The 19,037-nt window shown below is 34.1% G+C and overlaps 1 protein-coding gene across 1 annotated transcript in view; it reads right to left on the reverse strand.

Annotated features, from left to right (window-relative positions):
* Positions 1-18,016, reverse strand: part of MORC1 (MORC family CW-type zinc finger 1) — a 72,060-nt gene extending 54,044 nt beyond the window's left edge. Inside the window, exons 1-3 of the mRNA XM_074301135.1 lie at positions 17,917-18,016; positions 13,985-14,123; positions 881-949 (exon numbers count right to left, since the gene is read on the reverse strand). Of these exons, the coding sequence (XP_074157236.1) occupies positions 881-949; positions 13,985-14,080 (165 nt within the window). The 5' untranslated portion in view covers positions 14,081-14,123; positions 17,917-18,016. The remainder of the gene's footprint in view (positions 1-880; positions 950-13,984; positions 14,124-17,916) is intronic.
* Between the last annotated feature and the right edge of the window lie 1,021 nt (positions 18,017-19,037).

Raw genomic sequence — 19,037 nt, forward strand, 5'->3', positions numbered from 1 at the left:
CTGTCATGCTGAAAGGGGGACTAGCTTTGCTCTATTTGAACTCAATGTTAGAACTGGGAGCAAATAGTGGAAAATATAGAGACAAATTTAGGTGTGATGGAATGAAGGTCTTACAATTAAGACTGTTAAAGAAGGATGAGAAAGGAAAAATGTGTTCCTGTTCCCTGAAGACTGGATGATAGCTTGAACCTCATATCACCTCTCCAGGGCTTTAAAGAGGAGATCATTGCTCATAAAAGTGTTGGCAAAGATGTTTCTGAGCTCCCTTCACACTCTGGGATCCTGAGATGTGTGTCCCTGACATCTTCCATATAAGTATTCTCCATAAAAGAATGTTTATTAAATAAATGGATTAGGCCATTCCAATTTTGCTCTCCATCTTATGGACTGAATCTGCACTCCTTTTTTTAAAAGAAGAATTAGATATATTAAAGAGAGATCTCAAAGGCAGATTAACAATGAAGTTGTCAGAAGAAGTAGAAAAACACTGCAAAAAGTTGAGGGGAATGAAGAGAAGAAAGATAGTTAGCAATTTGTGCTTTTGGAATTCCCCATTCACAGAGATCTCTAGAAGGTACCTGTTTGGAATGGGATGGATATTTTGGACTATGGAAAATTTCATATAAGCTTGCTAATTTATTTAGGAGAATAGGTCAATACAGGAATTTTCAAGTTTATTTCAGAAAAGCAGTAAATTAGGAAATAGGAATATCTGTTGTTTCTATTTCTGACTCCTGTGATGATCTCCAGTGAGTCAATGAAATCTACTGATGTTGCTAAATCTCATAAAAAAGGATCAAGTTTAATGCTAAATAATGTTTATCATCCCTTATTTATAAAACATGATACAAATACAAGCAATATAATTGAATTTGCTTACCTTTGGAGCTGAAGCTTGGGAGCTGGGAAGGAATTCTGTGGTTTTATTTGCTGGCACCAAGTAAGAGTTCTATAAGAAAGCCAACAGCTGGATAAGTATGAAAATAAAAAACCTTTTTTCTTTGGCTCTTGTCTGTTTTCCATTGTTAAAATATGGGGATCATTAAGACAATGCAGAGCCATAAACCACTGCTTTAATCCTAAATCTACCAACTTGGTTTTGTGTTTATGGATGAAACCAATAATTATTGGTTTCATCACACCAGGCAAAATGTCAGGAGAGAGTGTGGTGCCATTAAAAGAGGCATCAGATTTTGAGTCAGAAGAACTGAAATCCAGTCTCAATTTTGTCACTTACTATGTGTGTGATTACAAACAAGACATTTAATCTCACTGAACTTCAGGTTTTTCCCATGTAAAAAGAGGGAATTGGACTAAATGACTTGTTATGTCTGAATAGGAATCTCAAAGCTAGCATTTCCAAAACAGAATTCATTATCTTTTTACCTCTTCCCAATTTCCTTTACTGTTGGGAATAGTAAGGTTTTCTTCAGTCAGCTTGGTTTACAACCTCATAGTCATAATGAATTCTTCACTCTCTCTCACTCTTCTTTCCCACCCTCCCTCCCCAATCTAATCATATTGATTGTACTTTTCCACCATCTACTTATGTTTATTCTCTTTTCTCAACTAGAGTCCACCATACAAGTTCAGGCTCTTATTAATTCTCACTTGACATATGTACTCTAATAACTTCCTAATTGGTTATCCTGACTCAAATCTTTCCTCCCCTCAATCCATGCTCCACATAGCTGCTAAAATGATATTCCTGAAGTAGAAGCTGACAGTGTCACCCTTCTATTTAACATTTAAAGACCTTCCTAATTTATTATACATTCTGTCCCTTTACTCACTCCAAAATCTGGCCAAACCATCCTACTTGCAGTCTCTTGCACATAATATTCCATTTATCCCTTCATGCATGAGAGGTATTTCTTTTCGACATCTACCATAAGAATCTGAATCTTACTTCAAAGGAATGTAAGATGGATATAAAGAAATGGATATCACCCTATCACTTGTGGGGAATGATTGAATAAGTTCTGGTATATGAGTGTTCTAGAATATATTGTTCTGTAAGAAAGGTCCAGCAGGATGATTTCAGAGAGGCCTGGAGACACTTACATGAATTGATACTAAGTGAAGTGAGCAGAATCAGGATATCATTGTACACAGCAGTTACAAGATTATAGGATGATCAGTTCTGATGGACATGGGTCTTTTCAATGTCTAGGTGATTGAGGTCAGTTCCAATAGTCTTGTGATGGAGAGAGCCATCTGCACCCAGAGAGAGGACTGTAGGGAACTGAGTGTGGATCATAACACAGCATTTTCCCTCTTTGTTGTTTGCTTTTTGTTTTCTTTCTCATTTTCTTCCTTTTGATCTAATTTTTCTTATGCAGCATGATTATTGTGGGGATATGTATACAAAAACTGTATATGTTTAATATATTTTGGATTACTTGCCATCTAGAGGAGGGGATGGGGGAAAGAGAGGGGGGAAAATTGCAATACAAGATTTTGCAATGGTTAATGTTAAAAATTATCCATGTATATGTTTTGAAAATAAAAGGTTTATTTTTTTTTAAAGAGCTAATAAATTCAAATGAATAAATAAATAAAGAAAATGAACATCAGAAGTAGAGATGACTTCAGGACTTGGCAATGCAAGGAAGGAGAGAGAGAGGATAATGAAAGAATTTTGGAGTCAAGTAGTGACGTGTTTAAGTAGGTAATTTTTTTTCTTGAAGAATGGGTGAGATGAGACCATATTTGCTAATTTTGAAGGAGTGAGTAAACAGACAATTTGTTCCTTTCTCCCTTAAATTTTAGCAGTTACTCTCACAGAAAATTGTTTTGAGGTATCCTTTAAAAAAATCAGTGTATTTACCAAAAAGATAAATTTTTAAATCTTTCTTATATTAACAAAATCCCTCAATTAGCCAAGTACCTCTCTGAAAATATGGCATTTTCTAACACCATACACTGACATGATTGACAGACATGGCAAAACATTAAGAAAATAAGATTAGACAATTAAGGAAAGAAACCTTTATATAGATACCAGAGCCACGCTACTATAAAATCTTGCACTTAGAAGAGGTCTTTAAAGTCATGTAGCCCAGCCTCCCATGTTACATAAAGATGGTTTGTACTATATTCTTTCTATCATTCTTTGTGACAGAGGGGTAATTCATAATTTCAAAAATAATAGCTGGCACTTATATAGCACTTGATGATTTTAAATGCACTTTACAAATATGATCTCATTATTTCAGAAAACAGATGGAGTATAAAAGATACTGGTCACAGCAATTAAGAAACGCAATTCTGAATCTGCACTTTAGCACTAACTAGTACAAATTATCTGAGTCTCAGTTTTTTCATCTGTAGAACAAGGGAGATTGATTAGAGAAGAAATTTAGAGCTAGAAGGCACTTTAGAGTTCATTTAGTTGATTCCCCTCCCCCATTTTTTCAGATGAGGAAATGCAGCTCAAGTAATTAAATCAATCAAGGTCATAGAGCTAGAAAGAGTTAAGGGTAAGATTTTAACCTGAGGCTGGTGATTACAGTCAAGTCCTTTACATTGTTCTAGCCTAGGATTTCTTAAACTTTTTCTACAAACAATCCCTTTTTGTCCAAAAAATTTATATGTCATCCCAAAAGGTATACAAATCAAACATTTACTGATAATTAATTATAATTTTGAGACCCCCCACATTCAGAAGTCACAATCCAAACTTTGTCCTATATTATGTCTGTGGCAGCAAGATGGTGCCATAGTGCAAATAAGGCCAGGCCTGGCATCTACCTAAGTTCAAATTTAGCCTCAGCCTCTTATAGGCTGTGTGACTCTGGGTAAGTCACTTAACCCTCTTTACCTCAGTTTTCTCATCTGTATAATGAGGTGAGAAAGAAATAGCAAACCACTCTAGTATCTCTGAAAAAGAAACCCCCAAATAAGATAATGGAGTCAGATAAGACTGAAATAACTGAACAAAAAAGATCATATTTATTAAGGATTTTTTTAGCCCTAACAATCCATATAAACTCATTCCATGCATATTGCACAGTGACTATTTTGGGTACATATAATTAAATCACTTTATGTACAAACCATTTTGCACATATCTAAGGTAAATGAGGTTGTCCTATGTTAAAAACTTACTCATTCACAAAAAATGATTTGTCTTTCCTCAGCTACACACAAATAGGAAAATAAAGAACCACTGGGCTAGATTTACTACAGACATACGTTGTTATAGCCCCCAAGCAATTAATCTAGAAGGCTGCAGCCACATTTTATCTCAATTACTCTTGGTCATAAAGGCAAACAAAATTCCCTAGTCTGAGCAACCCAATTTAAAAACAAAAGCAAAAACAAAAACAAAAAACAGCACATCAGAATAGAGATGACTTTTTTCTGCCTAGAATGTAGTTCCTAAGAAATCTCTTTTCCTCTTACAAAAACATGTTTATAAAAATGTATGTTATAGGGATGCAAATTTTTGCTAACATAAACATAAAGTGAGTCAGAAGTCCCTATGCAGATTGCTTTTTTGCATAGCTTTGGAGGGCCTTTCTGGTCAACACATTTTTACTTTTATTTTTAGCAGTTAATTTATGGCAATTCACACTGAGCTATTTATTTATTTGAGTTCCCTGTGTATAATTTTACTTTGAAAACCCAGAAAAATCTGTACCTGCAAGCCCTCCCCTTTCTGCCCCATCCCACAAGTCCCTTACCCCAGGGCTTAAATTCAATTCTCATTTCTGATACTACCTGATCTGATTTTGTGGAAATTATTTAATCTCAATGGGCCTGTTTCCTCTTCTATAAAATGAGAGGCTTGGACTAGATAGTTTCTGAGATCTCTTACAATTCTAGGATCCTGTGCCTTATATGAAAAGTAGATTTAGTCATTGTGATTATTCTACAATCTAGTTACTGCTTTTCTTCAAATCCTGTCTTTATTTCCATCTCAGCTATTCAAATAACAACTTTCTTCTTCTTAAAGTCTCCATTGTGTCTATGAACATCAGAATTACAATTGTGCCCAAGAGCTATTCCACTGGATAATTAGGTGGCACCATAATTCATAGTGTTAAGCCTGAAGTCAAGAAGACTCAACTTTCCAAGTTTCTGGCCCCAGATACTTACTAGCTATGTGACCCTTGGCAAGAAACTTTACTTTGTCTGCCTCAGTTCCTCAACTGTGAAATGAGCTGGAGAAGTAAGTAGGAAACCCCTCCAATGTCTTTGCTGAGAAGATCCCAAATGGGGTCACAAAGATTGGTTGGATACAATTTAAAGTGATTGAACAACAAAAACTTTCCTACTAGATGATGTTAATACCCAATTTGCTGCTTATTCTTTTTATTTTATCTTTAAATTAATTAACTAATTAATCAATTGCTACTTATTCTTTTTTCCACTTATTTTATTTATTTTTTAATACACATTGCTTTATGAGTCATGTTGGAAGAGAAAAATCAGAGCAAAAGGGAAAAACCATGGGAGAGAAAAAAAAAAAACAATAGAAAAACAAAGTGAACATAGCATGTATTGATTCATATTCAGTCTCCTTAACTCTTTTTCTGGATGCAGATGGCAGTTTCTGTCCAAAGTCTATTGGGACTGCTTTGAATCACTGAACCACTGAGAAGAACCAAGTCTTTCATAGTTGATCATCGTACATTCTTGTTGTTATTGTATACAATGTTTTCCTGGGTTTGCTTGTTTCACTCGGCATGTAAAACTTTCCAAGCCTATCTAAAGCTGCTGCAAACATTTTACATGTGGGTCCTTTTTTTCTTTTTATGATTTCTTTGGGATACAGATCTAGTAGAGATACTGCTGGACCAAAGTGTATGCACAGTTTGATAGCCCTTTGGGTATAGTCCATATTGCTCTCCAGAATAATGAACCATCTTACAACTCTGTCAACAATGTATTAGTGTTCCAGCTTTCCCACATCCCTCCAACATTTATCATTATCTTCTTCTGTCATCTTGACCAGTCTGAGAGGTATGAAGTGGTACCTCAGGATTGTTTTAATTTACATTTTTCTAATCAATAGTGATTTAGAGCATGTTTTCATATGACACCAGATAGCTTTAATTTTATCAGCTGAAAATTGTCTGTTCATAATCTTTGACCATTTATCAATTGGAGAATGACTTGTATTCTTTTTAATGTAATTTTATGTAATTATTAAGTTATTTTATAATAATATTATTTTATATTTATGTTAAATCATTTAATTGATACTTCTGATCACCCTTTTGAGGATCCTGCCCATTCACTCTTTTACAATTCCCTTCCATCTTGAGGAAACTCTAAATCATAGGCTAGATTCTCATTTTATAGTGAAATAAGCACAAGCTGGGTATCAAAAGATGTTTTAAATACCAAATCTGTCACGAGCTACCTATAGAAACTGAAACACATTTCTTAACCTTTGAGACCCTTGAGACAAATGGACTAGACTCAGATATCCTGTAATTATTTGAGTTACAAAAGATATCCCGAAGAAATGAAGCAGGCTGATCTCCTGTTTCAAACATTTACTAGGTAGGTGATTAACTCTGGACAAATCATTTAATTTGCTTCTGCCTCAGTTTCCTCATCTATAGCATAGGGATAATAATAATGTCTACCTTATAAGAGTGTGGGGAGGATAACATATGTAAAATATTTTGTAAATCTTAAAATGCTATATAAATGTGACCTATTATCAGGGGTGGATTGGGAAATGTGACTTATTGGGACAAAAATGCATCCATCTGCTCACTTTCAATCTGTGTTACTAGCAACTGAGATACAAGATTCACACCAACAATCTAACAATTGCGTTTGGTCTTTAATTATTATTAAAATTATCAAGCCTATGAACATATAGCTTAAGCTCAGAAACATAGTATATCTCTGCTCTTCCCATCCTGAACTCCAAGTAGTTTCATTTACTTTGCAGCCATTTTTCAGTGCTCTTAAAGATCAGGAGGTTTTATTATTTGCTTCAATTGTCCAATTCACAGAGAATAAAAGAGTTTAGACCTTAATGATTTCTTGATTTTTTTTTTTTAAGACAAGGAAATTAAGTGTTCAAGATCAGTGTCAGGGTAAAGGTTTGAACTTGTAAACTCCTTGACTTGAGGACCAATAGTTCAGAACTTCCCAGAAGAAACTTTTTTATATAGAAGAGAAAATAATTTAGGCAGACTAGTCAAGCGGTATTTATTAAACACCTACTATGTGCTCAGCCCTGTACTTGGTATTGTGAAGAGTAAAGAATGCAGAAATAAAAGACAAGGCATCCATCTTAGATCATAGATTTTGAGCTGGCAGAGATCATAGAGGTCATAGAACACAGACATATAACTGAAAGGAAATTCAGGAAGCTTAAGTGACTTGCCCAAATTCAAACAAATGTAATTATCAGAAACGACATGAATACAGATCTTTTGACCCTGGAGCCAAGGATCTTTCCATTGTTATCATGCTGCTTCTTCAAGGCGTCTATTATATGTTCATATAAGTACTTCCTTCTCTACTATTCTTTCTCTGATATGCTATGAGCATAAGACCCACAAGTGTGAATCTATTATGTATAATTCCTTCTGAAGAAGCAATGCATCATTATAAGGAAAGAGGGACCTCTGTAGCAGAAGTAATAAAGCAAGATATTTCAACCACACTGTGCATAATAGCCTCTTCTTAGACACAGCCCTTGAGGTGTCATAAATTCTGGACCATGGCAGCATATGCAAGAAGGTTGTGGAATGCATTCAATACAGAAATACATCATTTTTGCCATCTTATACATCTAAAGTCTCAAAATCATATACAATGGCTACATATTAAAAATATTAAATCCCAAATGAGAAAAATATATACACTTTCCTTATCACTAAACAGGTCTCAGATATGCCATTCCAATTTGGGAAATACTATTAAAATTTCAGCAAGCCTTCATTTTATTCTACCCTTTGCAGCCAAACAATCTACTTGGGAATTATTGGATTATACTGTTTCATTTTGTATGTCTACATCAGCATTAGAAAAAATGGTCATTTGACATTTCAGCTGGGAAAAATTCTAGAGCCTTTATAAGGATTTTTGCTCATTGTCCAGACTATGAAAAAGATAAATGAGATTAACATATACACTATGCTCCTGTCCAAGTTCCACACTTCATTTCTATCAAATAATAGAATATATTATATCTTAAAAATTTGTCCAGAATTTGGACACTGAATAGAGTTCCACATACCAATTTTACCAGACACTGATGCAAATAGATCCATAATTCTAAGATATATACACCAAAAAGTACTCCTTTTCTGAAGTTACTTTTCATTTATATATTATATACTCATTTATCTAGATGTTAAATGTACACTATAGCAGAAAACAGGCTCCTAAGGTCACAAACTAATTCAGCTAATGTAGATGAATACCTAGTTGATCCTTAATAATTCTTGATAAAAAGTAGATAGTTATCTTTTGGTAAAGGGCAAATGATTGAACAGCAGCAATAAATCTTTTGGTGAATGAAAAAAACAAATTGTGGTAGATGAATAAAATGGAATATGACTTCACTGTCAGAAAAAGATAAAGATAAAAAAATTCAGAGAAGAATGGCATTGGAGGGGCAATGTCTAGGACAGGTACTGATGATGTTCAATTATAGTCATGGCCAACTCTTTGTGATGCAATGGACCATAACATCCTAATGCTGTCCGAGGGGTTTCCCTGATAAAGATACTGGTGTGGTTTGCCATTTCATTCTCTAATAGATTAAGGCAAACAGGATTAAGTGCCTTAACCAGGAGGACATGATAGTAAGTGTCTGAAACTAGATTGAACTCAGATCTTCCTTCCATATCCTTGCTCAGTTGAATGTAAATGCCCAGTGCACAAGAAATCTCAGTTAATGAGTGTCCCTGTGCCCTGTGTGTTAACAGATACATCTTAGCTAAATCTCCTTTTCACACTATTGATAAATAAATTCCTTTTGTTAAATGTTATGGGGTCTACAAATGTCTCTTTTGTTCCAATATGAAGACTGAACCACTAGGCTGATCTCAGTCAAGCTTGATAGAAACTAAGGAAAGACTGATAAGGAGAAAGTAGAACCTGGAAAATTACACACATACACGTGCACACACACATGACAAAAAATGTCAACTGAAAGAATAATGACAAGAAAAAAACCCAAACTCAACAATGAATAATTATAATGATAAAAGTTTGGCTCCAAAGCAGGGATAAGAAAATATAATTGCCTCCTTTATTGGATTCTATGTTGTGCAATACTGAATTTACTGTCAGACTCAGCTAATGTGTTGGTTATTTTTGCTGAACTTGCTTTTCTGTATCCTTTTATTCTTTATTACAAGGGTAGGTGAGGGGAAAGATCTTTAAAAAAAAAAGAGAAGATATAAAAACAAAAATAAATAAAATTGAAAAATATTTCTTAAATTATGTAGTTAACATATACGTATATTAATGAAGCAAATAAATATTTCATGATCATCATATTAAAAAGGAGTAAATGCATCGTACATGCATTAACTTAACTATGAGAATGTGATAATGATAACATAAAAACAATTAGGGGAATTCAGAACTGTAAGCATATATGTAGATAAAGAGTGTTATATATTCCTGAATAATAAAAATGATGATGATAATACAAATTTATGTAACACTTATCATATATGTCAGGCATTGTTCTAAATACTTTATAATTGTTATCTTATTTGATCCTCCCACCAATCCTGAGAGTTAGGTTCTATCATTATTATTACCATTTTATAAATAAAGAAACTAAGCCAAACAGACATTAAATGATTTGCCCAGGGTCACATGGTAAGTTTGTGACCAGATTTAAACTTCAGTTCTGCTGATATCAAGTCCTTCTCTCTATCCATCTGGCTGCTATATAGTTAAGTTATATACCATATACATTCTAGTATCACAATCCACTGAACAAAACATTATGAGTATGTGTATATATGTGTGTGTAAATATATATATTACATATGTATATATACACAAAATACTATTATACAGACACAAAATACTATTATACACACACACACATATAGGTAAATATGTATCAAGGGTTAGATAGAAAACTGATTCTGGAGGGGACTAAATCAGATGTATAAATATAAGCAAAATCCCCCTCATTCTATTACAAAAAGGTTACTAAATGACATTAAGACAAATGTTAAAAATCCTGTGATAACAAAATAGGATTTACAGTGTGGCCAGCAGATGGTGCATGTCCTTCAGGGAACAGAAACATCTTATACAATGTAACTTACTTCTATAACAAACCAACACCTCATGAGAAGAAAAACAGATTATTCATCAGATATGAAAAAAACTGAGATGTTGGTTTGTTATAGAAGCACAATTTTTTATAAAGAGAGTGCTGGCTTATCATTCTAACCTGATAGAGTACATATCGAGGAATACATTTAGCTCACAAAAGGTTAAATTTTAAATCTACCATTAACTGGAATTTCTCCTAGCTAGGGAGGAAATAGGTTCCTGAGCTATATTTATTAGGTTAATTTTGTAATACATTTTTAGACCCTATCTATCTCTCCTATCACTTATCTCTTATCTATAGAGCTATAGCTATCTATCTATATATATCTATATTTACATCTGTCACCTACAGATCTCTCAATTGATATGTGTATATACATATGTAACATAGGCATGCATTTCATCTATTTATCTATCTAGTCTTATTTCCTTTCAGTCAAGGGTTTCCAGCTCTTGATATATTTATTGCATGTAATAATGTACACATGTATATGTAATTCTATATATGTGCATGTATATATGTGTGTGGGTGTATTCACATAATTAAAAAGGAAGAGAAAGATAGAAAGAGAGAGAGAGAGAGAGAGAGAGAGAGAGAGAGAGAGAGAGAGAGAGAGAGAGAAGGAGGGAGGGAGGGAGAGAGGACAGAAATAATGAAGGGGAAGGAAGGAAGGAAGGAAGGAAGGAAGGAAGGAAGGAAGGAAGGAAGGAAGGAAGGAAGGAAGGAAGGAAGGAAGGAAGGAAGGAAGGAAGGAAGGAAGGAAGGAAGGAAGGAAGGAAGGAGGGAAGGAAGGAAGGAAGGAGGGAAGGAAGGAAGGAAAGAAGGAAGGAAGGAAGGAAGGAAGGAAGGAAGGAAGGAAGGAAGGAAGGAAGGAAGGAAGGAAGGAAGGAAGGAAAGAAGGAAGGAGGGAAGGAAGGAAGGAAGGAGGGAAGGAAAGAAGGAAGGAGGGAAGATGGGGGAAGGAAGGAAGGAAAGTGTGAAGAAGGGAAGGAAGGAGGGAAGGAGGGAGGGAGGGAAAGAGAAAAATTAAGGAAGAAAAATAGACAGGCTAGATAGAGGTATATAATATATAAATATATACTTATAAAGATGGATGTATAGAGATATGTTGTTATATACAAATACACAGATATAGATAGATACAAATTTATAGCGATAAAGAGGATTTAAGAATATATTGTAAAGTTAACATAAGTAATATATTCTTATATACACTCCTCCCATATCTTCTACAGAGTATATTCCTAAGAGTATAAGGAGATGGGGGGGAAGGAGGACCAGTCTATGTCTTTAATATTCTCCCTGCCCTATTGCCTCCTCCAGAACAATATTTTAAAAATACTACGAAGAGTCAATCATTTTTACTGCCTGCCCTGCCCATTCTCAGTGGGCTCTTAGATGGGTCACAGTTTTGCTTCTTTATTCATAAATAAGCTGGGAAGCAGGAAAGAAGGTGAGATGGGGAGGGAATAGGAAGTGAAGGAAGGTCAGCTACAAAGCACTGGCAATAATGAAGACTGTTCATCCTATTTTTGCCCTCTGGCTGCCTGTGATACTATACTATAAAACCATAGACTGTTGGAGCTGGAAGGGTCTTTTATCAGTTCTCTGTCATCTCTCAAATGACACATGCCTGTGTCATGGGTTGATAACTTAACTGGCCCCAACCTTGTTAATCTTGTTAGGGATAAATGATCTGTGCACCTAGATAAGGGGGTAGTTTTGGGGAAGCAGAAGAGGCTGTGGAAGGAGTCATGGATGACTGGATCTTATCTCTGAATCAGGAAGAAATGCCCAAGTCCTATAAGGAAGCATTAATTTTCAAAAGCAAAACAGCTTTATCTTCCTAAGCCAAAAATTCAGTCAACAATCAATTCTTCAGAGGATCTACCTATTTGCTCCTGGTTGATATAGTCCTCTTACTTTTCCTTCCCCTTTTCACCTCCTCTCCCCTAAGGGCCAGCCAAAAGCAACTAGATAGTGATAGAGCATACAGTTAGCAAAGCAATTTGTCAAAGTTAACTCACCTTACAACAATCCTGAAAGGTAGGTGCTAATAGTTTCTCCATTTTATAAGTGAGGAAATTGAGGCTGCAAGAGCTAAGATTTGCCTAAATCAGAGTTACTAAGTATCTAAGGCCATATTGTAAATTGGGTCTTTCTGATGCCCCTCTAACAATTTACTTACGGTACTCTTAAGTGATAGATTTAAGATTAACATAATTTACATTATATACAGGCTGCATCACCATACCAATAAAAAGCTGCCTTAAAATAACTGTGTATATGTTTATCTGTCGACATGTTCTTTTTGTTTTCTGTGTTTTGAATTTCCTATACCTAATACATAGTAGGTACTCAACAAATACTTGTTGGATCAGAATGGTTAATTTCATTACTCAGAAAAAAGAATCCAGGGCTTTGGGAAATCAAGACTTGTATGTTTGTATGTTTTTTAATATCCTGCCACAATATGTTCAATAACAAATAGAAGGAAAAAACAAACAAACCTCATAACTGAAGCTCTAAAGGAGATTACCAATTACTCTGAGCTCTATTAAAAAAAAACACAACAAAAGAGAAAAAAATTCACCTATAAATATCCTAAGTTCTAATGTCTTTATTAGCTAGAAAACCAAACCAGTACTACTAGAAGTCCTTGGATCAGAGGATGCTCTTTACAATAAAAAAGAAGGGTGCCATAGCTCCAGGCAACTCTCTCTAAAACTGCTGATCTGCCACGTTCTTGGGCATTTCTCCATTTGGATCCTTATACTAATGAAATCATATCCAATTTAAAAAGCATCTTTATGTAGCACTTTACTCTTTAATTGGAGCTGTCAAGGTGCAATTATTTTTTATATAAAAGTATTTTCCTAATATTAATTCCTTTTGTTTTTCCTTAATATTTGTTTTTCTAATATTTTATTTTCTAAAATATATTTACTGAAATAGACACAGGCATTCAAATATATATATATATATATATATATATATATATATATATATATATATATGTGTGTGTGTATATATATATGTGTGTGTGTGTGTGTGTATATATATATATATATATATATATATATATATATATATATATATATATATATATATATATATATATATATATATATATATATATATATGTATATATAAATACACACACATTATTGTTCAATCATTTCAGTTGTGTCTAACTCTCTGTGACCCCATTTGATGTTTTATTGACAAATATACTGGAGTAGTTTGCCATTTCCTTCTCTAGCTCATTTTACAGATCAGGGACTGAAGCAAACAGAGTTAAGTGACCTGCCCATGGTCTGTCTGTCTGTCTGTGTCTCTGGCTCTGTCTCTCTCTCTCACACACACAGACACACACAGACACACACAGACACACAAACACACATGTATCTATCTGAGGTTGGATTTGAACTCATGAAGATGAATCTTTCTGATTACATGCTGAGTGTTCTATCTACTCTGCCACCTAGCTGCAGATTTGTCAGTGACTTCCTTCTTGCTGTGTGTTTCACTGGGGCTGGATGCCTGTTGCCATGAATGTACTGGGGATTAATTCTGTGGAGGAGATTAGATTTTATCATGTCTTCAATCCCTTGCAATTCTAAGATTCTACAAACTGCCCTCTATGGCCCAGGCATCATTATACTTTGTGAAAATGATGACTAATTAGTTACTTACCTGTGACTGCTGTTCTGCCAATTTATTCTGATATCTTTGCACTGAATCTCTGAGTTGTTTGTCTTTCTCATCTTCTGATGGCGATGCTTTTTTCATGGTGCCCAGGGGAAAAGAAGGGAGTTGTTCTGGCCTATGACAACTTCAGAATCAATTGAGTATAAGAAATAAGGTCAATGAAAAGGAACAGGCTATAGTGACCAATATTACGATGACTAGAGATGATTATCAATGTTTTAAACACCAGGAATTGAATATAAGGAAACAATACCCTCCTGAAGCTTTACATACTGATGCCAGATAAGCTTCCTAAATCCCAAATATGAAAATGTTACCTCTTCTCAAAATTTCTAATTGGCTCTCAACTATATGTGGAACAAAATTCAAATATTTCTGCTGGCATTCAAGGCCCTTCACAATTAAAGAAGAATTTATGAACTGTATGTTTTTGTGGTATCTAGATTGTCTGAAAACCATTTTCTTTACTTCTGGACTTGACTCTCTTCTGGGTGGATATGATTACTAATTTCATGCATTTTATTGCTTTTAGCTTGATCACAGGCAACATGGTCAGATCCCATTTAGCAACATGTATACTGAGGATGTAGTTAAGACATGGAGATGGGTCAAACTAGGAATGGGTCAACCAGATACTGGAAAGACAATCCTTTCCTAAAGCTTTTACTTCTCCATGCTTAAATACTTTTTCATGCTTCAAATTCTTAAAACTTATGTGTTCCAGTTCTTGACTTTAAGAAGTTGTCAACTTTTAATTAGGCTTTTCAAAAGGAAAAGAGATCTTTGTCACATCATGACTCATTTTGGGGTCAGACAGTATGATCTCTGTACTGAAAGGGCTAGTCAACCAGGACAACTTGCAACTCATTCTGTCAACTAAAAAAAACTGGTTCAATCGATCAATCAATAAGCATTTACTAAATAGCCATTCTGTGCCAGGCAATGTTCTAAATGCTTGGTATAAAAAGAATAAAACCAATCATTTTTGTAATCCCAGCAATTCCCTATCCTTTAACCCTTGCTAATGCTGTATTGACTCTGCCTATATTTGCCAGGGTTTCCAAATCAGCCAATCCAATTTCTACTATTTCCCCATCCTAATTTTATTAGCCAAAGTCCAACCTAATTTTTTTTGGACAAAAGTAATCTTTACTTGTGAACTCTTATGGTATTATCTGTTTTTGTTACTGCGTAGTCACACCCTAACTAGTACATAGTTATTTGCATAGCTGTCTTACTTTTCTATTATTCTGTAATGAATGATAGCAGGGATAAAGTCTAATTTTCCCCTGGATTCTTCATTGTACCTTGCACACAACAGATGTTCGTTAATTTTTTTTATTAATAAGAAATATTTTTGGATGAATTAATAATGGCTCTAATGGCTATCAACTTTAAATGACCCCAGGTTGTCTGGTTTTTCAAATCCTTGTGTCTTTTTATAGTTTTTTTTATATCTCCCTCCTTTCACAGGTTTTCACATCCTGAAAATGTCAGTGTCTTGCTGCAGCAACTTCATCACCTTCTAAATGGTTGCTTCTAATTTTTGAGCTGGTAAGCCAAATAGACAAGTGTTGTTAGAATTTTAAGTCCTATCTAAAATAAAGATAAATGGGCTCTGAAATGATGGTAACAATGAGATAATTTTCTGTATAAAGTATATAAGCCTCATTATATGGTTTTGTGACATCTTAAATTGTCTAGAAGCCATTTTCTTTACTTCTGGGCTCTTGACTTTTTTTTGAGTGAATGAGATTACTGATTTCATGCATTTTATTGCCTGTAGCTTGCTCACAGTCAACATGGTCAGATCTCATTGAGCAACACCTATACTGAAGATATAGTTAGAGATGGAGATGGGTCAAACTAGCATAGGTGCTGGAATAACTATCCTTTCCTAAAGCTTTTACTTCTCCACAGAAATTCTGAGTATAGGTTGTGTGTGTATATATAGTATCACAGTGGAAAGAACACTGGGTCAAAAGAGACCTGGATTTAAAGCACTACATAGATGTGACCTCTAATGGCAATCAAGCAATCTCTTATAAGAGGTAGAGATATATAAAGAATATTTAAGAAAGACTGGAAAAAGAGTTTTCTTCCCCTTGAAGGTCATGGAGAAAAATTTTAGGTAATTAGGACCCATTCTTCATGTTTTCTAATACACTGTTGGTGCAGCTGTGAATTGATCCAACCTTTCTGGAGAGAAATCTGGAACTATGCCCAAAGAGCTCTAAAACTGAGCAGACTCACCATTGGGTCTGTATCCCAAAGAAATAATAAAAAAAGGGGAAAGGATCTATATATGCAAAAATGTTTGTAGCAGCTCTTTTTGTAGAAGCAAGGAACTGGAAATTGAGTAAATGCCCATCAGTTAGGAAATGACTAAATGAGTTATGGTATAAGAATGTAGTGGAATATTATTATTATTTAAGAAATGATGAGCAGGTTGATTTTCGAAAAGCCTAGCAAGATTTAGAAAGAACTGGTGCTGAGTGAAGTCAGCTGAAGTAGAACTCTGTACACAGTAACAAGATTATGTAATGACCAACTGTGAGGCACTTTGCTCTTTTCAACAATGAGTTGATTCAAAGAAAAAAAAACACAAAAAATCCTCAAATCTGCCCCCAAATTCATAAACTGATCTTTATAACTTTTAAAAATATTTTAATTTAATTGTATAATTTAAATTTGTTTAAAATGACATCCAGGATCTACCACTTCACCAGTTACAATATCTATATTGACCACTCCCAGTGCCTCTGACCACTAGTTCCACTCATGAATCCGATCTCTAGAAAAAGGGCAAAGATCTTTGAATGGATGCTTCTGACTCACTAATAAGTGGTAGTATGGATTTAGGTTCCCTAAAAAGGTGATAAACTGATATTCTATTTTAATACAAAATCTGGTCATCTTTTACAAAATGTAAAAATCTTTTTGGGATGCTAAATAATAATTATATCTACTAACTCATTTGATGGTGTTCTCTTATGTTCAAACAGCTGAAGGCAGTAATATCCACAGTTAAAATTAAGTTTTACAATGATCCTTCAAAAGACACTATTGTGTTATGAAAATATTTGTTTTCTTTTATGAGTTGAAAATAAAATAAACTTTTAAAAATGGAAGGAAGGAAGGAAGGAAGGAAGGAAGGAAGGAAGGAAGGAAGGAAGGAAGGAAGGAAGGAAGGAAGGAAGGAAGGAGTAAGGGAAGTGAATCTTGTAAAAGAATTTAAAAAGGCTGAAAAAAGGTTTTTTAAGTTATAATGAGAGGGGGATGGCCAATGAGTACCCAATCTTTAGAGCATGCTCAGGTTTTCCCTTCATGTTTATACACAGTATGCTTTTCTGATTGGGCCCTCACTGGCTATTAGCCCTATTATAAAGCCCATTTTTTCCCTTAGCAAGTATCATCAGAAGTTGACTGTTCTATACATAAGGAGTGATAGGGAATAACACACAAACAATGTTTCTATATTAACCATCCTTTGATCAATCTGCCTGATGGTCAAATATTCCTACATTCCTTACCACCATTGTAAGCATTTCTCTTCTTGATAACTATGGGAAACAGATAGTCAATATTTTGTCAGCTCATAAGAAAATTATAAATACAAGAAGAAACTTATTTTAGATCTTAAGGTCCATCACTTAACTGTCAACACTGCTAAATTTAACTCATGTCTCATCACAAGTGACACTGTTTGGATTTGTAAAAGAGACAGAATTAATGCAACTTTGAGAGCACTTATGTGCTTCCTGCAAGATGAGATAAAACAGTTGATGGAAGTGGAAGTCCCCACATTGGTCCTATTAAAAAGAAGCTCACAGGAATTATCAATTTTTTTCAGCATGACAACTTTATTTTAACAACAGATAATTTTATGCAGTTGAACAAATGCTATCAAAATTTACCTGTTTTCCAAGATGTTTGGATTATTAGCACAGGTCCAATTGCCCAAATTTTCTCTTTTCTTGTAATCATCAGAGGAAGGTAAGATTCTCCATTTAAGGCAAAGATCTGAGAAAAAAGCAAAAAGAAACACATATTCTATAAGACATAGCATTATCTAGGAAGAGAAACTCAAAGGATTATCTATGAATAACCACATAAAGTTGTGATCAAATATCCCTTAATTATTTATGATACTACTGCAATGTTAATGCTAGATTGGAGAAATTTCTAAAAAGTAATTTACCATAGAAAAAGAAAAATATTTGAAAATATGTTTGTCAAAAGCCAGCTCAATTTCAACTTGAATTGTTATTAGTCACCTGGAAACTATAGAGAATTATATATAACTGCATTATATTATTTGGTCAAATTGTATATTTTCATCCTTTTGGACCACTTTATCTTGTGTAAGGAACTCCTGGTATAAAAACTCCCTCCAGCAATGCAGATCTACAACTATTGTATAACTTATATTTTTAAAGAACTGTTTGGGTAAAATCAAAGGAATAAATAGCTTCCTACTGTCAAATAACTAGCATATGTCAGAGACAGGACTTAAATTCAGGTCTTCCTATGTCCAATAATAGACTATCAATTACAACACAGTATCACTTCAAAGAAGCATATTGTAGTTAGGAATGAAGGCAGCGGAATGTAAGGATGGGCTTGTTTTCAGGAGGGCCTGGATTCAAATCTTTATCTGACCACTTCTTTTAGGTGGAACCCTGAGTAGGACATTTAACCACTTTGTCCTTAATCAATAATTTATTTACTAGTTCATATATGGTTGGTTCAAAATAATTATAGAAAATCTTAAAATTTTTGTGATAATGATAATGAAGAAGCTGATGGGCTTTAAAATCCATATAAGTCAATACTTTGTTTAAATTAATTATTTTATAAACATTTCATCTACCTTCTGAGATAAAATGAAAGTTTTTAATGATATTGGAAAAACATGACAAAATTGTATATTATAATAGAATTTGAAATTTCTTCTTACAGATATAATGTTGGAATATTTTGGGACATATTATCAAAATGTTAATTGTTTTTATGGTGAGCCATTTGTATTCATTGT

The sequence above is a fragment of the Sminthopsis crassicaudata genome, chromosome 3 (assembly GCF_048593235.1).
Source record: "Sminthopsis crassicaudata isolate SCR6 chromosome 3, ASM4859323v1, whole genome shotgun sequence".
Taxonomy (NCBI): Eukaryota; Metazoa; Chordata; class Mammalia; order Dasyuromorphia; family Dasyuridae; genus Sminthopsis; species Sminthopsis crassicaudata.